Source organism: Aphis gossypii, chromosome 1, assembly GCF_020184175.1.
Source record: "Aphis gossypii isolate Hap1 chromosome 1, ASM2018417v2, whole genome shotgun sequence".
Lineage (NCBI taxonomy): Eukaryota > Metazoa > Arthropoda > Insecta > Hemiptera > Aphididae > Aphis > Aphis gossypii.
In genome coordinates, this window is record NC_065530.1 from 64,976,571 (window position 1) to 65,004,101 (window position 27,531).

The 27,531-nt window shown below is 26.5% G+C and overlaps 5 protein-coding genes across 10 annotated transcripts; 2 read left to right on the forward strand and 3 right to left on the reverse strand.

Moving 5' to 3' along the window:
• Positions 1–1,721: 1,721 nt before the first annotated feature.
• On the reverse strand, positions 1,722–4,806 carry LOC114123052 (uncharacterized). Its single transcript, XM_027985908.2, has 4 exons — positions 4,532–4,806; positions 4,153–4,342; positions 3,509–3,951; positions 1,722–2,915 (listed from the first exon to the last, which is right to left on the reverse strand). The coding sequence occupies exons 1-4, from the start codon at positions 4,556–4,558 to the stop codon at positions 2,574–2,576; spliced, it is 1,002 nt and encodes a 333-aa protein (XP_027841709.1). The 5' UTR covers positions 4,559–4,806; the 3' UTR covers positions 1,722–2,573.
• Positions 4,807–4,944: 138 nt separating this feature from the next.
• On the forward strand, positions 4,945–6,891 carry LOC114123054 (cytosolic Fe-S cluster assembly factor NUBP1 homolog). Its single transcript, XM_027985909.2, has 8 exons — positions 4,945–5,145; positions 5,320–5,424; positions 5,499–5,635; positions 5,714–5,782; positions 5,845–5,877; positions 5,974–6,064; positions 6,147–6,602; positions 6,686–6,891. Exons 1-8 carry the CDS (start codon positions 5,124–5,126, stop codon positions 6,712–6,714), a joined length of 942 nt encoding a protein of 313 aa, XP_027841710.2. The 5' UTR covers positions 4,945–5,123; the 3' UTR covers positions 6,715–6,891.
• A 57-nt stretch (positions 6,892–6,948) lies between these two features.
• Positions 6,949–7,559, forward strand: LOC114123056 (uncharacterized). 2 transcript variants are annotated; one of them, XM_050197238.1, is made up of 2 exons: positions 6,949–7,181; positions 7,286–7,559. In XM_050197238.1, exons 1-2 carry the CDS (start codon positions 7,176–7,178, stop codon positions 7,508–7,510), a joined length of 231 nt encoding a protein of 76 aa, XP_050053195.1. In that variant the 5' UTR covers positions 6,949–7,175; the 3' UTR covers positions 7,511–7,559. The 2 variants fall into 2 exon arrangements, with proteins under 2 accessions (XP_050053195.1, XP_027841713.1); XM_027985912.2 differs by having other exon boundaries at positions 7,025–7,181; positions 7,280–7,559.
• Positions 7,560–7,700: 141 nt separating this feature from the next.
• Positions 7,701–12,387, reverse strand: LOC114123055 (palmitoyltransferase ZDHHC3). 2 transcript variants are annotated; one of them, XM_027985910.2, is made up of 7 exons: positions 12,346–12,387; positions 9,669–10,199; positions 9,423–9,608; positions 8,808–8,944; positions 8,656–8,740; positions 8,366–8,578; positions 7,701–8,052 (listed from the first exon to the last, which is right to left on the reverse strand). In XM_027985910.2, the coding sequence occupies exons 2-7, from the start codon at positions 9,756–9,758 to the stop codon at positions 7,897–7,899; spliced, it is 867 nt and encodes a 288-aa protein (XP_027841711.1). In that variant the 5' UTR covers positions 9,759–10,199; positions 12,346–12,387; the 3' UTR covers positions 7,701–7,896. The 2 variants fall into 2 exon arrangements, with proteins under 2 accessions (XP_027841711.1, XP_027841712.1); XM_027985911.2 differs by lacking the exon at positions 12,346–12,387 and having other exon boundaries at positions 9,669–9,896; positions 9,973–11,913.
• Positions 12,388–14,190: 1,803 nt separating this feature from the next.
• On the reverse strand, positions 14,191–27,139 carry LOC114123080 (ras-related and estrogen-regulated growth inhibitor). 4 transcript variants are annotated; one of them, XR_003592323.2, is made up of 6 exons: positions 21,953–22,360; positions 19,145–19,201; positions 17,894–17,967; positions 16,555–16,753; positions 15,720–15,998; positions 14,191–15,653 (listed from the first exon to the last, which is right to left on the reverse strand). XR_003592323.2 is itself a non-coding variant. In XM_027985944.2 (6 exons), the coding sequence occupies exons 4-6, from the start codon at positions 17,942–17,944 to the stop codon at positions 15,778–15,780; spliced, it is 471 nt and encodes a 156-aa protein (XP_027841745.1). In that variant the 5' UTR covers positions 17,945–17,967; positions 19,145–19,201; positions 26,654–26,771; positions 26,882–27,139; the 3' UTR covers positions 14,191–15,777. The 4 variants fall into 4 exon arrangements, 3 of the variants coding, with proteins under 3 accessions (XP_027841745.1, XP_027841744.1, XP_027841746.1); XM_027985944.2 differs by lacking the exon at positions 21,953–22,360 and adding exons at positions 26,654–26,771; positions 26,882–27,139 and having other exon boundaries at positions 14,191–15,998; XM_027985943.2 differs by having other exon boundaries at positions 14,191–15,998; positions 21,953–22,359.
• Positions 27,140–27,531: the final 392 nt, after the last annotated feature.

Consider the following 27,531-nt stretch of genomic DNA (forward strand, 5'->3'; position numbering starts at 1 on the left):
CGGTAATTATTATTTGTTATAGGGTTCGGGTTTTTAGGCTAAAACACAGTTTAAATAAAATGCCGTAATATTCTCTAAAGATTAAAGCATCTTATAAATATTCTCCTTATAGTCCAGTCAAAATAAATATTCAACTTCGGAAAAATTCGCATAGAGCTGAAAATTGGTACACATCTTAGGTACATTATTACAAATAAAATGTCAAAAGTCCCCATCGATCCCACCGCTGCTAAAAATTTAATTCGAGGTCAAAGGTCACAAAAATAGGTTTTCACAAATATCTCTAAAACTTTAAGTTTTTTTGTAAAAATAGCTATTACATAATTTGTAGATCAAGAAATTATCTAAAAAAAAAGTATCTTGAACTTTTTTCTTATGATTAATATTTCATGAGATATTGCAGATACTTAAGTAGTATTACTGGCTAGTGGCTACTGTCATATATCAATACCGTAGTCTGTTTTTTGCTTTGCCCTGCCGAGTTTGGCGTCTAATTTACTGAAAAATATGGTTTTGTTCATGATAAATAAGACATATTATATTTGTCATGGTTTTGTTCCTATGAATAATATTTCAAAACATACTGTGGTTTAAAATAATAGTAATATTTAATGTTATCATTAATATCATTGTATATTATCGTTGCAAGATTAAACCGAATACAATGCAAAAAAACACCGCACTGACACGGCATAATTTTACAAAACAAATTTAACTTAATTTCTAATAAAGTGTTTTGACTTAATAGTTAATAATGCATTTATCATTTCTTATCAATTCTAAAAAACCTAAATAAAAACTTATTTCATGACAAAATTATAGATTATACCCTCAGAGAAAAAAATGTACCAAGCGCCTCAAAGATTAAATTTTGAATTTGCAATATCTCATGAAATATTAATCATAGAAAAAAGTTCAAGATACTTTTTTTTTAGATAATTTCTTGATCTACAAATTTGTAATAGCTATTTTTACAAAAAAACTTAAAGTTTTAGAGATATTTGTGAAAAACCTATTTTTGTGACCTTTGACCTCGAATTAAATTTTTAGCAGCGGTGGGATCGATGGGGACTTTTGACATTTTATTTGTAATAATGTACCTAAGATGTGTACCAATTTTCAGCTCTATGCGAATTTTTCCGAAGTTTACATCTTTTTTTGTCTATTTTGACTGGATTATTATGTTCCTTACTATAAGGTAAATTGATGAACACATAGTTTACAGACTTGTTATTATGAATATTTTAATTCTTCTTTTTTTTATTATTATTATTGTAACATTAAGACTTGAGTCTTGAACAACCTAAAACAAGTATATTAAGAGGTTGGGTTAGAAAGTATTTTGTTAAAATTTCTGATTGTATATTAAGTTTCTGAAATAAAAGTTATAATTGTTATTTAAAGATTATAAAATATGGTTTTTCATGCAAAAATTAAATGACAACAAATTTAAAATAAGCACATTTTAAATTATTATTATTTTTTTTTTAATTATAATTATATATAAAAACAAAAACAAAATTGAAATGTGACAAAAAAGAAAAAAAGTATTATTTTAACTACACTTACATAATACATTAAAACCTTATGTCCCTACATATAAACATAACAATAAAATAAAATATGGAACCCAATTTTACTTTTATAATAATATTACAAATTATTCTTTAAAAAATAATTATTATAGTGAAATTCAGGTTTTATTGTTTAGTTGCATTGGATTAAACTAATTGTAGACGTTTAAAAAAATAAAAATAATAGATATTAAAAATTAGAAACAATTAATCAGAATTTTATTGTCCAGATATTATATTGATTGTAGGTATCATCAAGAATTTAAGGCCACCATTTCGCACCTTTTAATAAGTCTGGCACTTGTCATAAAATTCCATTTTGGCATCTTTGACTTATGGTTAATAGTCCATGTAATTATATTCATATTAAAATATTGGTTTTAAGTCAAGAATCTATATCATATCAGTGAAAGTATAAATAATATGCACTATGTACTATCATGGACATAAGTAGAGTTTTGGTCTAGATATACATTAAGCTTAATTCAAAATATTTATTTTAAAATTGTTTTATCATTAATTTCGGGGAGTATTTGAGCACCCTCCCCCTACCTACGCCCATGTGTACTATGCACTTGCCTAATTTTATTTTCTATCATTGATTGTAATTATTTTTCTATCAAAAATATTATTGAAAATATAAGTATAAATAAAATAAAATCTATGAAAATAATATTTCTTTTACTTTAGTCAAATTAAAACTAAAATTAATTATTTGCACATTTTTACATATTATATTGAAATGTTGTATTTATTATTGATGCATTATAATATAATAATAATATATTATATTATTTAATTAATACATATTAAATATTATAATAATGATAAACATAAAGAGTATAGAATAAAAAACGTAACCTAACCAAACCGTTTTTTTTAGGTAGGTATAATATATAAAAACAACAATTAAAATTGAATAATATCATATGAATACAGTTGAAAAGTAGATCACCTATCAACTTATTATGGATTTCACAAAAAAATTAGAGAATGTATTCAGGGCGATATCCTGATGAAAGATTCTCTATGACATGGTTGGTCTGATTCTCCCAGTACTGCATCTACATATGATGTGAGTCGAGCAATTAACGGTGCCCTGAACTCATTTGGTGCGTCCTGCCATACCATGTTCATAGCTCGCTCGGCTACTAATATTTTTTCGCGTTCAGACAGGTGTTGTAGATCATCCTTTACCCTAAGTTCCAACATATACATGGCGTTTACGAATGTTGGATTTTCGGCATCACATAGATGGTGCAGCATTTTGGCCAATGACCACGGTAAATCTTGCAAGTTTTCTAACACTAGCACATTGTTTTCTTCAAGTGGCGTAGTTAGCTGAATTGTAAAAAAAAAAACAATAAATTAATGGCAGCTGGAGAATAGAAAATTGTCAATTTAAAATATAATAAGAATTTAAACAAATGTAAAGTTTAAGCATAAACATGAGAAATCGATATGGTTTAATAGTCAGTAGTTAAATCCCAAAATCAATCACCTTCAATCATCTCTTTGAAAATAACCCGTTTACAATTTTTATAGTAAATATAACTGACAATTGGTATCCAAGTTCATGCAGGTCGGATTTAAATTTTTTACTCAGACTTATTACTTAAAGTAAGAAATAGTCTAGATCTGTTTAATATAAAGTTTGATTTAACTGTGATGCCAAAGAAGGCAGAAAAATGGATAAGTGAATTCTATTGTGTTTAAATTATTATTATTTCAATAAAACCTAGGTCCAAATAAAAAAAAAAAAAATGAGAAACCTTTTTGAAAAAATTAAAATAATTTATATAGGTCATTCCGTTTTTATTATCTAGTTATAATGAATAATAATCAGTTTTACATACAGAATAATTTATTCTGTATCAATAAGAATTTTAAATTAAATGCTATGAATATTAGTGCAGCTGTTAAATGTTATATACCTTTTTGTACAGTAAGTCTTCATGATCGAAGTCTGAATAACTAGTCCATTCTGACCCGTTCATCCACAAGCTTTTTTGGGAGTTAGTGAATATGAATTTTTTGGCCACATTGCTTGCATGCGACACTAAGCAGTCAGTAGTCTTTTTGTTTGTATCATCATGCAAAAGCATGAAAACAACTGGTTCACCTGGCTTTTCAAGCCGAAAAAGAGCACCACCTAGTTTATTTATTATGCTCTGCTGCAACGATGGGAATTCACTTTTTAGCGATCTCATTGTGGACTTCACATTATCATCCCTCAAACTATTAGTGTCAGAAGTGTTAGAATAGTTCGATATCTGGGATCCGAAAACTAATGCTAATGATGAAAGAATTGCAACTTGGACAAACCATTTTTTTTTCGGAGTATCTGCAGTCTGGGTATGTGGTGGTCTCACTTGACCTGAAAAAAATATTGAGTGCCCAAATATAGTAAGATTTTGTTATAAGTTATAATGCCTTCGTAATATACTTCCAATATTGGGCTGCGCGTATTTTTATTATACCGGGATTCGTGCAGGAAACTATAGAATGCTAGAATTATTTTTTTAGGATGGAAAATGTTTATAATTAATTATTAAAGTATAATAATACAGGTACTTACGGATATTTGTATATTTCATATTTTTCCATTTCAATTTACGACATGTTATACATTGGTCACGAACTGAATCGGGATCTTTTTTGAAGTTATTAAAAAATACTTGAAAATCTTTGAAGTCACCATAGTTTGTTTTCATTTGTTCAACGAATTCTGGACAATAATCACCCACTATGGCTCCACACAAGGAGCACTGCAAACAATTAGAATAATATTTTAATTATAAATTATTATTGTTATTATTGAATATTTTTTCAAACAATGGTTAGGTTAGGTATATAATTAACATATTACATAGTTATTAAATAATATATACTTAGAAGTACGGTTTACACAAATTGTCGACCAAAACAAATAAATTAAGTAAAAAAAATTAGTTTACTTTTGGCTCAGTATCCTGTACTTCCATTTCAATATAGTAGGAATTTGTGCTAAAAAAATTATTTTGGTAGGTATATTAAACAATTTGTTGTCAGCTTAATTGCTACTGGAAGACGATCATCTACATTGAACGACTCTTTAAATTTCCCAATTAAACGACTAGGACTTGAACTTCTCGCTTATTCATAATATTTTCGTTAAACAGTAAACATAAAAAAGTGATGATTATATGTTCAATACCTAGACTGTATACAGTTTTAAAATATTGCACGTTTAGTGTTTACTTTTATTTTTCTTCAAAAATGACTGATATCAATAGATACCGTAGTATATTATCACAGAATACTGATAAGAGAGTAAAATCAGAAAACCGCATAAAAATATAAAATATCTGTTTTACTTAGATAACGAATTATTCATAATTATTTAATTAATTTTGATTCATTTCATTTACCAGTTCAACAGTGAATAGACTACAATCAACAATTCACTGGTACTAGTCTAACACTTTTGTGTCAGCCAGAGCCCAGAATTTTCATTTGTTACGCTAAATTCAAATGATATTAACAACAGATTTCTGAAAACAATAATTAATGGATCCCAACATTCCAAGTCGTAAGTTTAAGAAAAACTGTTTTCTTTTATACATTTATTTGATAATAAGAAATATCATACTTTAATTCATTATTATACCTATATCTACAAAATGTTAAGTACCAGTAACTGGAAACTACTTATAGAATCCTCTATGAATTATGATTTACAATTTACATGTTTTGAAATTTTTAGATTGCCCAGGCACAGATAGTTCATCAGCCGGTCAAGTATCTGCATGTCAAGGATGTCCAAATCAAAATATTTGTGCATCTGGTGTAACTCAACTCCCTGATCCGGGTTAGTAAACATTTATTTTATGTTACACATTTTTTTAAATGCAAATTTTATATTTTGTATTCTTGACCATTTAGCTTTAGAAGTGTTAAAACATCGACTTTCTTCAGTGAAATATAAAATCCTAATACTATCTGGTAAAGGCGGAGTGGGTAAAAGTACATTCACATCATTATTAGCTAGAGTATTAGCAAATGAAAATGAACAAAAAAATGTAATGATATTGTCATAATACTCTGTTGTTAATAATCTGATAACATATTTATTTATTTCCAATTTTTTTAATATTTAGATTGGAGTGTTAGATGTTGATATTTGTGGACCATCGCTTCCCCTTGTGTTTGGAGTTCAAGATGAAAATGTTTGTACATTATTTATTAAACAATGTTAGATAGCATTTTAATCAATTTATTTCATTTTTAGATTCATCAAAGTGGATCAGGATGGTCTCCTGTGGTAAGAACAATAGAAGAGATATTTATTTAAGTATCATTATTGATACTTAAAAAAATAATTAAAATTTTTAATACAATTTTTGTATGATTATTTTAGTTTGTTGAAGAAAATTTATCAATCATGTCGGTTGGATTTTTGCTAGAAAGTAAGGATGACGCTGTAATTTGGAGGGGTCCCAAAAAAAATGGTGATTTCTATATATTTTAATTCTTGATAACATTAAACATTTTTACTACTAGATTATATTTTCATAAATATTATTTTTCTAGCTATGATCAAACAATTTTTGACTGAAGTTGATTGGGGTGACACATTGGACTATTTGATTGTTGACACTCCTCCAGGAACTTCTGATGAACATCTTTCATTAGTCCAATTCCTTAAATCAACTGATAACTTTTCAGCAGTTGTCGTAACTACTCCTCAAGAAGTGTCTTTGTTAGATGTTCGTAAAGAATTGGATTTTGCCAGAAAAGTTGGATTACCTATATTGGGTGTGGTTGAAAATATGTCTTCTTTTGTTTGTCCCAAATGTAAAGTTACTTCTGAAATATTTCCAAAAAATACTGGTGGTGCTGCTCAGATGTCACACGAAATGGGTGTTCCATTCCTTGGATCAGTTCCGTTAGATCCTTCGTTGGGGCGATGTTGCGATGAAGGCGTCAACTTTGTTCAAAAACATGCTGGATCACCAACAGTTATGGCAATTAAAAATATTGTTGAAAGTAAATTGATATAATAAATTATTAATTATATTAAAAAAATAATAAAATTTCTGTTTATTGATTGATATATTTTATTCTTTCAGATTTAACTATGAATTTACAATCAATTTGATTGATAGAACTGTGATTTGTTTTTAATTATATACTATATTATTAATACTACACAAAAAATATTTGTCTCCAAATGAAGACAGTTTTCTGTTTAAATAATTGTTATAATATAGAAAATAAAAATTATTTTGTAATGATAAACAATATTTTTTAATTATACATTGATACCTATGTACAATTCTATTGAATTATTTTTCATGTGATAAATTATTTAAATAAAACTAATATTATATTAGAGTAATAGGTATGCCACTATCACATTAAGTGTTCATGGTCAAGAGAAAGTTGGTAACCAATCAAGATGTTATGACACAATGTTTTTATGACTATAGAATTTTAATGTGGGCTCATATACCTGTTACTTACCACGAAATAAAACTAATAAAATTTGATCAGTTGCCTTTATTGTTTTATATATATTTAATATTTATTTTATACAATTTTTTTTAATTAACTACAAACATGAAGGTAAGACAAAAGATTTTTTTTGTTTAAATATTCTATTATTATTATTAGATATTTCAATTTTATAACATTTAAATACATAATTTTCACACTTTCTTCAGTTACAGATTCTTTTATATCTAGCTTTATGGAGTATAGTTTCTGTATTGAGTGCAAAATTTGAAGCTTTTTATCCAAGAGAAGCATATGGAGTGAGTAATGGAGCATCTAGATCGCCTCACGGTCACGGATCATTCTACAAGTACAGAAATCCTGCTCTTGTAGATGCTAAAAACTCTCCTGCTTATGGATATAGATTTGACGGGAAAAGGCGTTTCAATTTTGACAAATAATTTATGTACATATGTATTTAAAATTAGTAATTATGTATTGTTCGTCAATAATAATAGTAAACAAATAGTAAGAAAAAGCAGCAAAATAAAATAATTCGAATAAAAGTATATAAACTATAAAGTAACAAATTAACCAATTACTGACTGTATTATAGTAAGGATTTAACAATAATAAAATAGCAATTCAAAATTCATAAAGTAATTAAACTTATTAATTAGATCCTCTGTTAATAAAAGAATCATTGTCTTATATTTGATGCAGTCATCATTTTTAAATTTATAGTATAATAAATTTGTTTTTAAATAACAAGAATATTATATAGTAGAATCATAAATATTAGGTACAAGAGGTAAACTTTATAAATATGTAAATACTGTTCATATCACTAGACCTGTAGATAATTATCTACTTTGATCTTGGGAGCTGGCTGTGAGAAAGGTGATAGCCAAGTTATGGAAACCCTGCCAAATACAGCTTGTAAGCTCTTCCATTTAGATTTTTTCATCCATCGAGCTTCTTCCTTTTTTAATTGTTCAATACCCTGGAATATTATAATAATTATGAGAGATTATTGTTAATTTTTTTTATATAAATTTAATAAACTTTTGTGCTACTAAATAATGTGCACAAGTGGATTAACTGTAGGTTAAATATTTGAAAATAAACAATATAAAAGTATAGTTGAAGTATATAAATATCAAGTACATTTTATTTTGGTATTTTTTTAAAGATATTTTTTTATACTTATAACTTAATGAAAAGAAACTGCTTATACATTAATGATATAAACAGAATGTTGATTTATAAATTACGATTTTGGTAAATCATTAACTACTATGTGACATAATATTTACCGTTTCATCAGAGCATATGGCCTGTAGTTGAGTTGCAAACATTACCAAGGTGAATATTGCAAATAGTAATGCTTCAAAACCTAAAAATATCAAAAAAACTACTGTTGCGGGAGGTGTATACCAAGAACATTGCTTCCACTCGGAATGTAGACACCAAACAAATTGGCTTACACACAAATATAATGCGTGCATTGACATAGCAGCAATGTAAAGCTAAAGAACAAAATTACAGAATGGTTAGAATATTGATTGTATAAATTAAAAAAATGAATATTATATATTATTAATACCGTAAATAGTACAAAAAATTTCTGGTTTTTTTCTCCAACACAATTGTTAACCCATGGGCAATGATGGTCCATTTTTCTAATACATCTAAAAGTAATAATAAACTTTGAGTATGGACAAGTTATTTTATGAGTTTAAAATTCTTTTAGTGAACCTTTGGCAAACAGAACAGTGATGGGCTCTTGAGGGTTTAATACAACAGCATTTCGGACATTTATATATCACTTGACCCTCACGTAAACCTAAATGTTGTATCATTTCTTTTGTAGCATTTCCTTTTGGCACTGCACCCTGAACAATGATTTAATTAGATTATTCATAAATCATAACATAGTATAACAAGTTCAATCTTGATAGTTTATATACAAAAAGTGATAAAATCAATGTAAGTAAATTTACCTATATAATAATAATAATAATAAAAAAAAAATTATAATGTTAATGTAACATATAATTATTACATTTATTAATTATTATGTGTTAGCATTACAATTAAAATACACCGTTAATATACCTTAGTAATAAAGAAAAATTGATTACTATGCATTTGGTTGATTTATTTACTGACCTACTGAACTGAAATTATCTCAAGTTGTATTATAAAATAGATAAGCTAGGTATTTAAAAAACAATGTGTTAAATAAATTAAGAAGGTGCGTGTAACAGGTACCTAAAGTAGTTTGCATTTTTATCTTTAACGAAATGCTGCCGGTATTGTACCTAACACAATATTTTATGAAAACTAGGCATTGAGTTTATGTAAACATACCGGATCTGTAAACATTGTGCGTAGATGAGAAGCCATCGCGAGGAATGCAAAGATTTGGAATATAACCATGTTGACACACTGGAAAATGGGATACGGACATGGCAGAAGTGTAACAAAAGTCACTACAAACTCAGCATACAGTATCAACAGCCATGTGAATATCGCACAAATAATACCGCATATGTCCTGGAAAAACAGTACCGTATGAGTACTAATGGAAAAAAATATTTATCATATCATCGTTACCTGAATACACCACATGGAACCACCGCAGCATCGGTTGTGCGGATCGACACCTTGGTTTGGGTAAAAAATCACTTGATCATTGTCGTCCATTGCGGTAGGTAACTTTTTATGGCACCCAGAGGGTCTCGAGCGACGTTCATCGCACGCATATCAAAAACGATAGTCCGCAAACTGATGACATTTGGACAGTCATTTCAGGTGGCTGTTTTACGTGTATGGGCTATGTTACTGATAGTGTTTATTAAAAAAAAAACAAATTGTTAGCAATTAAAATGACGATAGCTGCATACACCTCGAATCGTACAGATTTCGGAAGAAAATGATCGGGAACAGTAACGGCGACAATATTGACTAGATGACGACGAAGATCGACGACATGAATTCCATTAAAATTTAAAATTTGGATGCTTTTTCTTATCATCTTTTTTTATCGCGTATGTACGATACTGATTTGTGTCTACTTCTACTATCTCCAGAATAGACGATTAACAGCGTCAACCACGGCGGCACCGGCACGGCTATAGATACTACCTGGATTATGGAGAATTAATAACTTCTAAAGTTCTAACTTTATGTTTGATGTTTATCGTTGTTTGTAAATATATAAATAGAATATATATATTAATATAGAAGAAAATATTGTATTATAATATATAATTTAAGAATGCTGAAAATGATTCATAATTAATAAAAATAAAAATAATGTTAACGCAATAATTAATAAAGTTTATACAAATTACAAATACATATTTATAAATTTCAAAGTTCGTTAACTGTTGCATGGTTTAACTCATGGACCATGGTCGTGTGTAACATTTGTAGAATGACTTATGTACATAATAAATACTATAATTACATCATCACCAATATGAAATCGAAAAATAGTAGGTAAAAAAAAGTTTATTATAAACATGATTTCGTTAATCGATAACCGATTAACTCGACAAACTGTGCTCGAAAATAAAGTACTTATGTTTATAGCCTTATACATTTATACATATAGCCATATAGGCATATAGCCCATACATAGGATCGTGTAGTTCAGGTACGTACATAGAAAAATATTTTGGAGGGTGTTTTTGAAAAGTAGAACATTTAAAAAAAATACTATAGGTAATGCTAAATAATAATCATAATACGGATATGTCTAAGAACAAAGCTGAATGGTTGGGGTAACGAAATTAGGTGAATTTGCATTGGTATATCATATAATATGTATTTTTAATTTTATATTTTAATTATATTCAATTTCATGCTTAATTGATAGGTAACATCAATACCTACGTAAAATATATATGTATATTTTTTAAATAGTTGCGGTAAAACAATTAAGTTCTTTTTCAAGACCTTAAAATGAGGTTAAAAATATAAAGAACGATAATTCAATAAAGTGAGTCCTAAAAGTTATTAGTTTATTACCTACCTATGGACAAATGTGACTATGATAATTGAAATTTGAAATCATGAGTTGTCGAGTCGATGATCCAAACTTTATAAATAAATTACTATTATTATATTATATTCATGTACGGGACTCGAATCAGACGAAATTTTTTTTAAAAACTTAACTTGTTTTAGACACTTCACTCGCGCTCCACTTCTACATTTGTGTTAGGATGGTGTAGTGGTGTGTATCCGTTCATCAATTTAAATTGGTAATTAATTATTGAATTATAACGATTAACTTCGGACTCAACAGTTAATAATAGAAAAAAATTTAAATAATTACATTCATTTTATAAGAAGAAAAAATTATGAATAAAAACATTTTTGAAATTCCAATGTATAATTTTATACTTGGTTTATTTAGTACCTGGATTCAAGTAAAATTAAGAAGTCATTGGTTTTTTAATAACGTAATATATATTAATTTTTTTTTTAAGTTCTAAGTGCTTTGCGACTCGAAGGTTCCAACATTGGCATACCTATAGTTTCTTATCAGACATTGAACACAGGATGGTATTTTAGATATCGATGTGTAATATTTTTAACACGAACTCAGATATCTTAGTTCGTGATTTTTAATTTCTCAGAACTTTTAAGATATTATAAAGTAACAATTACATCATCTCTTTTTTTAAAAGGTAATTATAGTTTGAAAAAATAAAAGAATGTTGCATCTGTATGTCTGATCTCAACATCCGTCTTTCAACAAATACATATGAATAACAAATTTATCAAGTTTTAAGCAAGATAATTATTAAATCATTAAAGATCTATAACGTGTTTTCTCATTGGTTTTTAAAATATTTTTATTTTTAGATAAATAATGAGTGGTTTTAGATTTTAATTTTTCATGTACCTATTCATAATTTAAATTAAAATATCATAAAAATACCAAAGAGACCACAGATAATTTTTTTACATAGTTTAGTAAATTGTCTATATTGTCTATCTGTAAAATGGAAAAAATACTTACAGATGTGATATTAATTAATTGTATGTAGATAACTGTATAAGTAATTACCTTATTCAAAATAGAACTGATGAAAATATTACTTTGTTTCTTTAATTTTTTGATATTATAATAACTACTAACTGAAAATAAAAATATTATACGTCTAAAATACCATCAATATAGTGCATTCTGTATCCAATAATATCCAATAGATAGGAAGCAATATGAAACACTTACACATAGGTATATTGGTAAATATAATAAAATAAAAAATACTACTTAATCGGTGTAATATCCGCGATGGACGATGGTAGCCTGTGCTATGACAACATTTGAAGAACGACTAAATAAAGATTATTACGGTCGTTCATAAAAACGACACTATCTTATCTTATAAGTTATAAGGCTTCAAGTGGAACACCATGGTGCCGCAATAATCATTATAATGATGTTGTTTTCTTTTAAAAATATATTTTTGATTATTTCGATATATTTTTTAAATAATAATAATTTCATTTACCTACCTTTTTTTCACTTAATAATATTTACACATATTTTCCACACAAGCTAAAAATGTGCTATGAATCTATGATAGTCTTATTGATTTCATTGTATCTATATATTACTATGTGTTTATTTTCTATTATTACCATAGATTTTATAAGGTCTATGATTTTACCTATAATTACAGGATTTTAAAATATATAACTATTAAATCTTATAACTCTTGATAGTTGATGGGTAGTATTATTATTTATTTTGTAGCCCTTAATATTTTTATGATTAAAATAGTAAATTTTGATAAAAATCATTAATTTGTATTTCCCACTTTTTTTGGGGGGGGGGAGGGGGGGTTGCATAAGTGACAATTTTTAGGGGTGGATTGTGATAGTATGGATGTATGGATGAGAAAACTGTTACGTTTAATATAAATGCATTATGCATATTACAAATTATAAACTGTTAAAAAATGGGGAATTGACGACTTTGAAATTATACCAAGAAACGGATGTATATTAATTAATAAGTAATAACAATAAAAATTATTTTTTTAACAAAAAATAGAGTCTGACGAAAGTAGTGCAACTAATTTTAAAGAGATCACTATTACATGGTAATTTTGAATAAGATTATTTTTGTGTTTGAAAAAAAAAACCTTCTATTAAGATTTCAAAAAGTATTAATTTTTATTTTACTTGACAACAATGGCTATATTGACTAGCGTATATAGCGTTTTAGTGTTTTACACTCGGTACGCAAATAGGCTCATTTAGTTCAGAAAATTTATTTATTTATCGAATATTGAGTATTGATAATTTTTATGAAGATCTTGCAAAGGAGTGAACAGCCCAACTCCTTCTTAACTAACCACTCTTAACATCCAGTCTTATTAAACTAGAAATTCAGATTTCAATGTCATTATTATTGTAATTTTTGCTTCAGAAAAGTCAAGGAAGAAATTATTATAACTTTGGTATTGAGACTGAATTTTATTTATAAACTAAATGAGTACCTACAATAAGTATTTAATAAATGTCCTTGTCTTATACATATAATTTTATCAAGTGTCTGGGTAAAAAACAAAAACATTATTTATATATTATAATTTGAGTTATTCGGCAGGGGGGATTACATTTTTTCGCATTGGGGCGCATAAATTATACTTTAAGTGCTTTACGACCAAACGTATGTTATTGTAGAGTGTAGACCATTGTGTGTGGTATTTCTGTATAGTGAGAAAATAGAATGTCAAAATCAAAACTGGTGGTTGACCGTGGATGTGTGGTAATATTTTATTCATGCAATTTATACAAAAATGTTTGTTCCGGTTTAAGTAAAATAAAATATGACGACACTACATTGGGTAACGGGTGTATGTTATCATAATATATGAATATTTTGTCGGTGTTCCGGTAATTGAAACAATTAATTGGAATATTTGTCCATCTATGATATTAATAGTATTCATATACTATAATATACCAAGTATAGTGTTAACAATTAAATTTCAAAGTCCTCCTTCAAGTGATATTGAAGTAGCAACGTCAATATATAGAGTCCATAGGTATTTTTTTTTTATAGAATATTCGAATCATACGTGTTTTGGTAATGCTACTATACAACTATGAAGAAAATAAGAATATTTATTAATTATTATCTTTGACGTGATAGATAATAGTTAACATTTTAATTGAACATTAAAAAAAAAAAATACATTTGATTAAAGGTTTATATAAAATGTACTATTTTAAGTTACAATTATACATACTATTTACTAACGAGGTTAATAATAATATTCATAACGCATAAAGTATGTATAATGTATATGTTATTTTAAAAACACATAATATACAATCGTTAAAGTAACATAAATATTAAATTCCAGTTAAATGTATAAAAAAGACATTGTGGACTGTGGTGCATCATAACAATATAATAACTTCCTTCCTTCTTTCTTTAAATTCTAGTTTTCAAAATCCAAATAAAAAGCTAAATAAGATTTAGAGATCCATGTTAGCTCACCTGAATGAAAACTATATTGTTGTACCGATATATCATTAAATTAATTTAAATACAATAATTGAATTACATTTATTTGTCATTCCGTTATAAATTACAACTAATTAATAATAAAAAAAGATAAATATCTACGCAAATCAGTTTGTTATCCAATGTTTATAAGGATATTATTATATTAACAGGTTTAAGTTAAAATGTTATGTATAGGTATAGCCGATATAAGACTATAGGTATACTAATAAAAATAGCTAAACATTTATAGATTTTGAACATATATTATTTTAAAGTGTGATAAGTAGTACGTATTGTAGTAACTTTTAATACCTAGTTCAAAGAAATAACGTTTTATAGTTGACATTATTATCTATTTAACAATTATTTAAAACACAAATAAAAATAAACGATAACATTTACAATTTATTAAAGTTTTTTGAATACAGCATATTTTTTTTATATGATTGTATTACATTTTCAGACCATATAAAATAAAAAGACAATTTTTCGTTATGTTCAGGTAATAATAAATATAAATAAATGTCTTTTTGAAAAAATATAGTGCTATTTATAAGTACGCTAAATTAAAAAAACAATTTTTCTTTTTACGAAAACATAAAAATGTACTTGAGGTATTTATATACATATACAACATATGTAATGAATGTTTTGTTTAAAATAATCTGCATCTAGTTGCAGTATGCATATAATATATTATATTTGATATATTTGAATTATGGGTATGATGCAGTTTCTGCGGTTGGTGGTGCAAGAAATCCACAGTTGCTCACATCCAAATTCGATTTTTATTATATGAACATAATTACTAAAATATATTTTATTATCATATACATAATACTATTATATGTACAGAGTAACTCTTTTATCACGAATTAGACAATTTATATGTTAGGATAATCCAATAATATGCATTATTATGTTAGGAATTATAGTTTTTTCTAGTCTCGAGAATAGATATTGAAATCATGGAAAATATAAAATAGTTAATGTTCCCGAACGTTTAAAAAATAAACAATTTAAAAGTTCCTTGAGTCTATTTTCCGAGTTATTGTCTGTGGAGAAAATAAATATTTTGTATATAATGTCATATACTTATGTGCATATACTATAATATATACCACGCTGTGACTGTTGTAACTCTATATCCGGAAGATTGTGTTGACACCGTCAAAAGTATTAGTCTTTTGGCAAAGCGCTGTCACTTTTACCACGGGCGTATGCCTTTACAACGGCCGTCTTACCACCTAACATTCGGTCCAGCAACGATTGTTTGTTTTTCCGCCGAACACTCAACACTTCTCTACACACTTCAAGGAACACCTCGGCGATTTGTCCCACTTGTTCGGCGGCCGCCACTTCGGTGAAACAACACTCGAAATCTTTCGCCAATATCTCACCTGTAGCACCACAGAAATATAATAATTATATATTAGTTAGCTATACATTAACATTTAAATTATTTAAATAATTCAAATATTGTTATAATATATATTGTACGTTGCGTATTGATTCCATATTTTCATTTTTATTCAGAATACTATAGAGATCAGTTATAAAAGTCAAAATTGTATTAAAAATAATAAAAAAATCAAAATCTAATTTCTTCCGATAAAGCGATTTTTTTCAACATCCCTAATCAGATCTGTCTATATATTTTGTTTTTCATAATGATAATATGTATATACGCGTATACAGTTATCCTGTGACACACACAAAGGAATACAAGGGTAGGTACCAGCTTACACTCTGTATAAAATATGTATGTATGCGGTTATCACTACCTTCACCATTAGGGTAGAAAAGGTCACTTGTGATTTTTGGCTTTTTTATAGGTAAGCACAGTGCACAGAGCATAGTATGTTGTAAAAAAATATGCTTAACAATATTGAAGACACAATAGGAAAACATAAAATGTATTCCACTGGACATACTTTGTACTATTAATGTAGGTACCTTCTTCTGTGCTGACTTGTCTGAGATGAACCATATCAGCTTTGTTGGCCACTAGCGCCACGGGCATTTCAAAAGTGTCCAGCATAGTTTGTTTTACACGCCGCACGTAATTGAAAGATCGTCTATCTGTTATGGCGAATACTAACACAAGCGCGTCGGCCCAATTGTAAACGTCATTCAAAGGTAACTCTTCGTCATTCTATAAAAAATTAAAAAAATTATAGATATACACAAACAGGGCAAGCAGTAATTTGTTAAACAACTGATAATAATAATATCTAATTGGAAATTGATTATACAGTTAGAGATACCTATCTATATATTTGTAGGCACATAGTTTACAAGGTTTACAAGTGTCGAGTTTGTAGGTTTTACTATTTATTAGTTATTATACTTATCATTTTTTTTTTGTATATAGTGTCTATCAAATCGAGAAACAAAAATAACAGGTAAATAAAGTGTATAACATATAATTAACCGATTAAATACATAAGTTTATACATTAGTTTATTATACGATGAGGATATAATGAATATATTATAAGTATACACACGTTAAAATATGTTCCCTACAAAAGTACCTAGTACCTAAAACTATAACTATAACTATAACTATCTAAAATTAGAGATAAGTTCATTTTAACCTTATAACTTAATTGTTTTGATTCTTTCTGTGTTTAAATATTTATTTTTTTTGAATTGATATAGGTACTATTGTATATTATATATTTATACGTACCCATAACAATCATAATATACATAAACATGCATAAATATTGAAAGACTATAATTAAATATCATAACTGATATAGCTGAGGTCTTGAAGAATGAAGATAATAGTAATTTAATGAATAAAAAATAGTTTTAATTAGATGTTAAAATATATACCTATAGATAAAATCCCACACACATATTTTAGAGCCAATTTTTTCTTAAATAGCTCATATTAGCTAGCTACGATTATAACATTGCTAGATTTAACCCACAACAGCACACCTTCCCTCATAAAAAAAAATAGAAAAATTAGCCTATTTATACCAGTGCCTATTATCTGAACTTTAATTACCTACCTATTGATAATATTTAAGCGATAATTAACTAAAATATGTCTTATATTAATATTTTTAATTTTAAGTTTGATTCAAATCAATTCATCTTAAAAAACAAAATCAAATCAAATCTTTTGAACGTAAGATTTTCCATATTATGCTTTAATAAGATAATACAATAACGACATTTGTTAATGAGATATGACGTTCTCTATTAGTAATATACGTATTTTATTATTATGTACCTAAACATAAATAATTTATATTACTAAATATCTATATCATACGTACCTTTGGACAGGTGTCTAGTATCTCGAAAAGAATCGGTTCGCTATCCACCATCACTTCATGCTTGTACCTCGTTTCTATATTGTAAATGAATTCAAACAATCAACACATAGTATTTTACGATTTCGTTAACCTAACTAATAACTATATAGTTCATTAAATTTCTAATTATCTTAATAATTGAGTTAAATAGTTCATTGCAACAACTGATAAGTTATGAGTTCTTGTTTGTGCATACATAGGGTAGCTTTTTATAGTTGATTTCAAAAATAATACAATAATAAGTTAAAAATTGTTTATATATTATGGTATCTATACCTAATCGTAGTTAACAATTATTTATTATTCATTGTTTCTTTTAATCACGTTATATTCAAAGATTTTAAATAAGTATAAATAAATGAATAAATATTCTTTAATAGTAGTAATTTAGTTGACACAAACGCATAATTTCTTAAATCTCTTTAACTAGCGTGAAACTAATATGAAGAGAGAGAACATCAATATGCACTTTTAGCATATTTTGTTAATATTTAAAAATATTAAATTTCACAATTACATAAAAGTTTGCTGTATTACATTTCAAGCTTTTAGAGTTCAATATATTATGGTTTGTTGGTATTGATTTTTATCTCAATGTACTTAAAACGTTGACTTAATTTAATTAACTCAAGTTAATACTAAATTGCCTTAATGAACTTGCCCACCTTTGTAAATTATTAGTAAAGTAATAAGATAAAATATCAAATAATACGGATACGCGTATAGACGTGTACAGTATTTATGAACACATTAAGTGTATATGTTTAACCATTTTTAATGTTGTTATTATTTCTCAAGATTTTATTTAATCATAATATTATATTATTGCAATTTGCGAACTTCTGCAAGATTAAACATTAAATAAAGTCTATATGGCCTTAACATATTGTATATTATAGGAATCTTTCGTTCATTGTGTACTATGCAATCTCATCAATATTTTGTTTGGCCTTCAAAAGTTATTTTTATCCTTAAACGTTTTCACAAAGTATTTGTTTTAGTATAAGTTTAGTACTATACAACCATATAATTATTACAGAAAAAGACAATTTAAATAAACACGATATTATTATAAATTATTTAGATAGTCTAATTTTACTTTAGTACCAGTTTATAATAATTATTACATTTTTTTTTTTTACAGAATTATTTAACGGCGAGTTTTCTGGGTTGTAATTCTATTTTTGCATTAATTTTCAAATTAATACTTACCAGCTTGGTGGTCATATTCGCCAATATATCGCTTTGTTAAAAACCGCACGGTCAATGCTAAAAGCAAGAGAAAAAAAATAGTTAATTTTATGTTATGACTAGTTCCAACTATTATACGTTCATAAATATTCATTAAAGCAGAAATTCAAATCTATATTATTTAATGAAGCCAAAGTTAATTATTATGAACAACTAGATTTTTTTCTTATTAATTTACACTTTTGATATATTAAAATGAGTATAGGTTGTTTAATGGATTAAATTTAGACGTATTATATATTATTATAAGTATAATTGAGGTTCGTCACACGCTCACACCCAAATTTGTGTTTGAAAGTTCCAATTTTGTACAGTAAGGCTTAATTATAGATTAAATTGACCTAATATCAAACTTAAAGATAAGAAAAATATTATCTGGGTTTTCTCGTGGGTTTTTTACAATATTTTAATTTTTTGAGTTATGCGATAATTTTTAAATTTTTATATTTTACATAATTTTATTATAGCCCATAGGTAAATTATAGAACCAAAAACTGACAAAGTTCAGAACTAATTTAACGAAAGCTGGATTTTGATTTTTTTTTAGTTTATACTACCTCACTTATAAACATACTAAAAGTCCTCACACCTACATTTTATGCGTAACTTTCTCCCCTCTTCAAAGGATGGCGAGCCCTTATCACTGTTTTCGCTTATAACTCGTCAATGTACAAGGGGTAGGTGTCAGGACTTTTATTTGTTAAAAAGTAAGTTATAACTTATAAACAGAAAAAAAACAAAAATAAGCTTTTGGAGAATTAGTTCCAAACTTTTTACTAATTTGATTAGACTAATACTCGTACTCGTGACATGCTTAATATTGAAATAACATAAAAAAAACCCTATATGAAAGCACAGATAATGTTCATACATTTAAATTTTGTGATAAATCAGTTTTCTATATTTTTAAAGGATATTGCTTATTATAAATTTGGCCTGTCTCATGTTCGTTCGACGTCGTTAATTCGTGTAGGTAGATGTGGTGTCCTAACCTCAAGAATTTAATAATTAGCCAGGTAAGTAAAACTCATTTTCAATTTGATTATTAACAAATTCAACAATATGAAATCGTCTGAAAAATGTATTGAATTTCAACTGAATATTTGATAGGCGCTGTTCAACTAGGAAACTTAATCAATCATTTTAATGGAAAAATTGGTAATGTGCCATTTATAAATAGAAAAAACATATAATTTCAGTTTTAATGCACCGTCCAAGAGAAATATTTCTATTTCTCGAAAGCACGTGTCGAACAAATTTTATCAAGTACATTATACTAAACAAGGATACATTATAAAAATAATAACATTATTCATAGCCGTAGTTTTTTGAAGAGCTGTAACAGTCAATATTATATACCTACCTACGTCTCAATTATAATAATATATAATTTCTTATTAGGTAGGTACCTTAGTACCTAGTCGTAGATTTGTATTTTATATTGTAATTATTGGACATATAATGGTTAATTATTTCCTTACGATGACTGATGAGATATATATTAGAATTTTAACAACTTGTTTTTTTCGTATGACATAAACATTATCTATATCAAATATTAACTGTTAAAATTTCATTAATTTAATTTTTCAGATAAGATCTGAGATCAATCTTGATTAAGATCAAAGTAAATTACGCTATGGAATACATACCAGTTATAGCTAAAAATATTACATATAGTATTCTACTACATTCAGATGAAATTATTTTGATTCTAATATTTCATTAAATTCTAACATTTGATTATAGTCAGTGACATACTTTCATATTGACATCATTGAGTTATTTTTTAAAAATGATCGGTTTACATGTACAATAAATTCATTATTGTATGGTAACATTGTATTAAAAGTTATGTGGAATCGTGCATGTCAATGGCTATTAAAATCCACACTACTCCGCAAATTTGCGGTTATTGTAATTTGCGGCTAGGTTGGCCTAGGTAAAAGAAATATATGCTACAGCCTACAAGCGGAACTTTTGAAAAGCGGCAACATTTTAACTGCCTATAACCAAACAAAAATTAAATGTTATAACAATTCTTTCTAAATGATTGGTTTTCTTAATAGTTTAATAATTATGACATTTTTAAAAATAATCTATACATTTAAATATATCTAATAATGTTAATTTTTATTTAAAATTTATCTTTTATATCTACTTTTCATTTGGATTTAAAAAAAATATATACAAAAGAATTAATACATTTTAAAATTTTGTATTCACTATACCCGCAGCAGCAGACAAATAATTATTCGCTCCATTACATAAAATTATCACTACCTATAGGCAGTGTTAATCGTTTTTAGAAACATCGTTAGCTAATTATTTAAAAATAATTTTAAGAATTAGGTACTTCTACTCTATCTTCTTTAAATTCAAGTGTAAAAGATCGTTTCTTGTTTGTGAAAATTCATGGGAAAATGTTAAATTGTCCGTTATTACGCACTGAATCTAATTTAGTTATGAGTTAGTTATACATGATTAACTATAATAAAGATTGATGTAGATGCATGCGTTTTTTAAAATTAAATCCACGGAAAAAGCTATTTAAGTACAAAATGATTTTGTTCATTCGTTTTTTGTTGAAGTATCTATATAACCATAATACTATGTTATTAACTACCTATTTTAATTGCAATAATATTTAAGTTACATTTATTGCAAATTTTTTGGTTGAGAAGGGGAGGATCTATTGACCCTTAACCGGCTCTGCACAACGTACACAATATATAATATTATCTAATATAACATACAGGTGCTGCTCACCGCTTTTTCCGACGCCGGGAGCCCCCAAAACCGCTATCTTCACTTCAGTCAGCGATGACTTTTTCCGCCGGATTCCTCGGATGGGATTCGACGACATTCCGCGGTACGGTACGATTATATTATTTATAACAATAATGTGTAGATCGCGTTTTCACCGTAAGACGAGTGCACGTGTAATTCGTATATTTACGCTTACTTACCTATATATATATAAATTATAAATATGACCGGCACTTTACGCGTACGATTTGTGATCAATATATATATATATATATATATATGTTTTTAACGCGACGGATTGAAAAAGTCTGACCGAGTCTTATAATATTATAATATTATCGTCGGTGTTATACTCATAATATAGACAGACTCGACAACGGTCGAGAATAATCGAACCCGTCCGAGGGGGAGAATCGCGCTCGTATACGCCACGTACAATATAACACAGTAAATAGTGTGTATAATATTGTGTGTGTGTGTGTGTGTGTGTGTGTGCAGGCTTTGGTGCTCAAATGTGGGTATGGTTAATACGAGTGTTTATACAGCAATGTAATATATGTATAAATGATATATTATAAAAAAAACGGCGCGCTTGCTACTGCGCCCCGCGCGAGTTCTAAAAATAAAAGCACTCTGGTCGGGCGGGCGCGCCAGCAGTCGCTTCCGTCTCGCGCCTATTACCCGAAACGCGCGTGCCTAAGTACGCCGCGTCTGTTCGAGACGTTATTATTCTTATAATATTATTACTGCTTATCGCGAGTATGCGACGCGAAACCGTCTTTTTGGTTTTTTATTCGACAGTACGGATTTAGTGCGCCGGTGATGGTTATCAATTATCATCGACAACTGTGCCGAAGACTACCAGCTGACTAGTTCCAAATTTACGAAAAATATAAAAAGAATATTTTTTCTACAATTACATTATCATTTTTATTTTATCGATTATAAGGAATAGCAATTGTAAATTATAAAAAAGGTACCGCCCATGGCGCGGTTATACAGTTACACAACGAACATATTATTATACTATACGCACAATACTAATTAATAATTATACAACTATATACAATTATGTTCATGATCGTGCGAGTTTATATGATAATGAATGATAAAAATTGTATTTCATAAAGAGAGGAAATAAGTTGATAGGTATCTAAATGTTTACGACGAGTTTGTCTATTGTATAGATATAATGATTACCTAGTGATTACCGATTGATAAAATATGTTAGTCTTTTCTTTTTTTTTTTTTTTTGGAATTATGATTAAAAGAAAATTATATTTGATTAAACTTTAGAAATTGTAATTTTTTGATCATGTCTTTATTACTTTTATAATTGTAAAGTATTAACAATATAATGAAAAAACGAAAAAAAATGTATTGGTAATTTACGAAGCCATGGTTATGTTGGAGTATAATATTTTAGAGTTTAGACGAATCAAATACATGAAAATCATGAGATTATAAGTCAATATGCTAAATTTAAATTGATCCAGTTTCGTAAACGATAAATTTTTGTAAAGAAAAAAGATGAACTAATTCATTTTTTGACTTAGTGACATTTGTCATTGTCAACTTGAACACTCAATGCTATAGCCATCGTTAATTAGTATACGTATACACTACATGTAGTGTTTTTTTTATTCTCGTAAAACTACAATATTCCTGTAAAACGTTGTAGTTATACTTTACAATTTTGTTGATTTTTTAATTCTATAACTAATAATACTATTATTATTTTAAATTAAATAGTACACTATTACTATAATAGTTATATAGCTAATATATTGAAATTACAGTACAAAACTCAAAATAAAATAGCCCCACTTCAGTGTATGTACAGTTAAAGAATAGGTTTTTTATTTTATCAAATTCAAAGAGGTAGCAATATTTTTATTATTTTTACTGTATACTATAGGGTTGTAATACAAAACAAAATAAATTGTACATACATATTATTAAATATGGTATCTATATTCATGATAATTTATAACTTTATAAGTGAGCGTGCAAAATTATTGTGCATGCAACAGCAACGTCCGTGATGTGACATTTCGGCGCATTTGTTTGATAAGTTTAAAAATAAGTAATTACACGAATTCTTATTACTTTTGTTTAAAAATATAATGTGTCCTCCATATTTTAATAATGTATGAACGGTAGACGTAGCACAGTTTGAACCATTTGTTCACTGCATTAAAAAAACTGATGAAATTGGGTATATTGTTAATGTATAATATTATATGCATTGTAATTTGTATTAGGTGTATTTTTTGTACTACCATTATTATTATATACATTATACACTTATGTGTTATATATTTGTATTAATTATTTAAATTGTAATATGTATTAAATTATTATATAGGGTTTAAAGTTGATTAAGATATTTTTATAAATTTTATATGGCTTAAATATTGGTGAAAAACAAAACCATTAAACATTAAATTAAAATATATCAAATATAAGAAAATTTTTCATAAAAATACGTATTGATCCATAGATTAATTATATAAATGTGAATACTATACAGTGATTACTGATTTAAATATTACATTATTAGCACAGTTAAATATTTTAAACTTTTTTTACTCTCTAAATAATCACTAAACCAAGTGTATAATATTATAAAGGGTCGTCGTTGTTTAAGTAGTACACCCAAAGTATTTAATTAAATTGCATAATTTATTTACACACAAACAAATAATAATATTATATAATCATTTGTTTAACGATTTTTTTTTATTCTTTATTTTCAAACAATGAAACATTTAATCCACTTCTTATGTAATAATAATATGTTGGTTAATTATTTGTTTCATTTCAGATAATATTTAAATGCCTATAATTAGTTACTACAACGTCAGTTATAATAATATAATAATAAAAAAAAACAATTTTATAATAATAAAAGTTATATAGGTAACTAAGATAAATTTTTTTATATTTCAATTTTCTACTCTTAGGATTTGGTGATATTTTGGGAGTAGAATTCAATTATCTATTCAAGTGTATTTTATTAGAGCCCGGATTTCAATGCAAAGTGAATGGTTTTTAATAAAATATATTAAGATATTGTACAAAATTGTTATGTAAATTAAAAAATTCATTTTTGTTCAAATGTATGTAAACATTTTTTTTTAAATAATTATAGTTTAATATCAAAATTATCATTTTATATCACTCAATATCAGTGTTCAGAATCTTCTCCAGAAAAATTAATCCACTAGCGTTTACAAACGTTCATTGCTAAAATAAATTATCTATTAAGTAGGTACTATAACTATAATTGTAAATGTATTTTTCTGAAAAATATAGATCTCCCACTATTTATGATTTAAAGATTCGTGCCTGACTGTGGGTTGTTAGTTGTAATATTAGAGTGAATTAATATTTTACTTTAAAAGTCAAATAAAGTTTAGAATACTCATTATAGGTATATCTAGCTTAAAAATTAAAATTTAAAAAATGCATCAGTACATATATTATTCTTATTTTTAACTTTGATAATAGGTTAATTCAATCTATTATTTAAGTTTATAAAATATAAGTCAAAATTGAAAATGTTGAACACAAGTTTGCTTTGGTGTAATTTGTCAGATGGAAACAACAGATACATGAGTAGTAATAATAGTATAATAATTAATATTGTCATTATTATGATCTATGTTGATACAATTTTTAGATATTTCTAAAAGCTAATAAGTATAAAGTAAGAAGATAAAATTTGTTATAAATTAGAATTATTTTAAGTTTGTTGTAACAAATACATAATATAGAGTTTTGAGTGGATTATTTTATAAGTGTATACTCAATTAAATGGGTATAAGTAAAAATAATCTTAATAATGTCCTTTTAATTATTTAATTGTCTAACTACTCTAACTATATAGTTACTCCTTTTAATATTTACATAATGCAATGGTAAATGTAGGACAAATGTAAAAAAACCTTTTAGTTAGAGAAACAAAATATTTAAAAAAAAAATAATGTGTTAATTAAAAAATCCATGTTCATTGGTGGAAAGATTTAAATTTAACAAAAGTTACAAACATAATAAAGTAAATAATAAAACATTATTATATTGTCTTAGTATTAATTGTCAACTAAACTAAAAATAAAAATGTATTAATAATGATATAAAATGAAATAAAAATATTTTTGGAGCTATACAAACCTACAAAATAAAAAAAATTAATATTTTATTGAATAACCTACATGTAAAGTCAAAAAAATGTTCAAATTCATTAAAAATATGAATTTTGACTAGATTAAAGTTTACGTTCTTTTTGACAAGAATGAGTGAAGTTTATCAAAAGATATAAAGCCACAAAGCCAAATAATTTTTTCAAAGTATAAATTATTGTTGTATATGCATTGGCAACTTAAGATATAATCCTCTTAAGTGTTTATATAATTAGTTCAACATTTTTGACGTTTATAAATATATTTTTACAGTTTTTTAAGTGGCAACGCATCTACATAATATTTTTAGTTTTATGCTCCAAATACCTAACAATTTTTTCCCGAATATTCTGATATAAAATCGAATTTTTAATGAAAAGTAAATTTAATAGATAATATAGTGGAGTTAAGTGGTACAGGGATATAGCGCAAATATTGGTTTTCTACTCTACTCTTTAAAACTTTAAATACTTTTTATTATTAAAATAATTAACTAGACTTAACAGTAGATACTTACTACTACATAGCACGATATTTTAGTTAGGAATACAATAACTGATGATTTGTGATTTCCAATTCACGGATATTTGAATAGTGATTTGATAGTCTACAGCATTATGATTTTGCGTCTCGTTCTAAACCAAAATAATACATGTGGTTAAATCTTACCGCCGTCTACGCCTTGTACCATGATGAATAATATAATTTATCCAATACACTATTTTGGTAGTATGACAATACTTACGATTTTCTTAGTTTTTATTAGTGTGGTTTGAGTAATTAAAAAAAAAATAAAAAAAATATGAATCAACATTATAAAATAAATAATTAATGTGATCGTTGAATTTGTTTTACATTTAAAAGTTGTTAAATCTGTGGTTCAACATTTAAAACACATATAAAAGTATGTAATTATATTCAAAGGCAATATAGGAAAGACTTTATGTGTATAATGTAGTTGTGATTTATGTACCTACATATTATGTGCAATTCACTTCGAGCAATAAAACAATGAAATAAAATAATAATAGTAATCAACACGTAGTGATTGTTCAAATAAAACACATCAGAAACAGCCTTGAAATGGAAGATAAACAAAAACAAATTTAATAAAAAAAAAGCTATTTTTCATAATTACCATGGATTTTAAGCATATTATACCTAACATGTTATACTATTATTGTTGTTATTGTTGTTTATAAAGGTCATTATTTAATACATATTTTTTTTTCAAAAAAAAATTATATTATACTTCATACTAATAATTAATGTGACAAAGGTGTTACACAATTTCTAATCGAATGTTTTTGTATTCAATTTGCTTGTAGGCTACATTTTAAGCACTTTGTTTATTTAAACACATGATTATTGAGTATTGACGGTGTCTAGGTATTA

What these genes read in the sequence shown, in the direction of transcription:
- LOC114123080 (XM_027985943.2), bottom strand. Translation starts at nt 22,049, where the DNA reads ATGTCGTCGAATCCCATCCGAGGAATCCGGCGGAAAAAGTCATCGCTG. An exon ending in CGAATATGACCACCAAGCTG is followed by an intron (nt 17,968 to 19,144) that starts GTAAGTATTAAT and finishes TTTACAATATAG; the next exon opens with AAACGAGGTACAAGCATGAA. An exon ending in TACTAGACACCTGTCCAAAG is followed by an intron (nt 16,754 to 17,893) that starts GTACGTATGATA and finishes AATTTTTTATAG; the next exon opens with AATGACGAAGAGTTACCTTT.
- LOC114123055 (XM_027985910.2), bottom strand. Translation starts at nt 9,758, where the DNA reads ATGGACGACAATGATCAAGTGATTTTTTACCCAAACCAAGGTGTCGAT. An exon ending in AATTTTTTGTACTATTTACG is followed by an intron (nt 8,579 to 8,655) that starts GTATTAATAATA and finishes TTTGTTCTTTAG; the next exon opens with CTTTACATTGCTGCTATGTC. An exon ending in CCATATGCTCTGATGAAACG is followed by an intron (nt 8,053 to 8,365) that starts GTAAATATTATG and finishes ATAATATTCCAG; the next exon opens with GGTATTGAACAATTAAAAAA.
- LOC114123054 (XM_027985909.2), top strand. Translation starts at nt 5,124, where the DNA reads ATGGATCCCAACATTCCAAGTC. An exon ending in ATGAAAATGAACAAAAAAAT is followed by an intron (nt 5,636 to 5,713) that starts GTAATGATATTG and finishes TTTAATATTTAG; the next exon opens with ATTGGAGTGTTAGATGTTGA. An exon ending in GAGGGGTCCCAAAAAAAATG is followed by an intron (nt 6,065 to 6,146) that starts GTGATTTCTATA and finishes TTATTTTTCTAG; the next exon opens with CTATGATCAAACAATTTTTG.
- LOC114123052 (XM_027985908.2), bottom strand. Translation starts at nt 4,558, where the DNA reads ATGGAAGTACAGGATACTGAGCCAAAA. An exon ending in TACAGGATACTGAGCCAAAA is followed by an intron (nt 4,343 to 4,531) that starts GTAAACTAATTT and finishes AATTGTTTGCAG; the next exon opens with TGCTCCTTGTGTGGAGCCAT. An exon ending in TATGAAATATACAAATATCC is followed by an intron (nt 3,952 to 4,152) that starts GTAAGTACCTGT and finishes TATTTTTTTCAG; the next exon opens with GTCAAGTGAGACCACCACAT.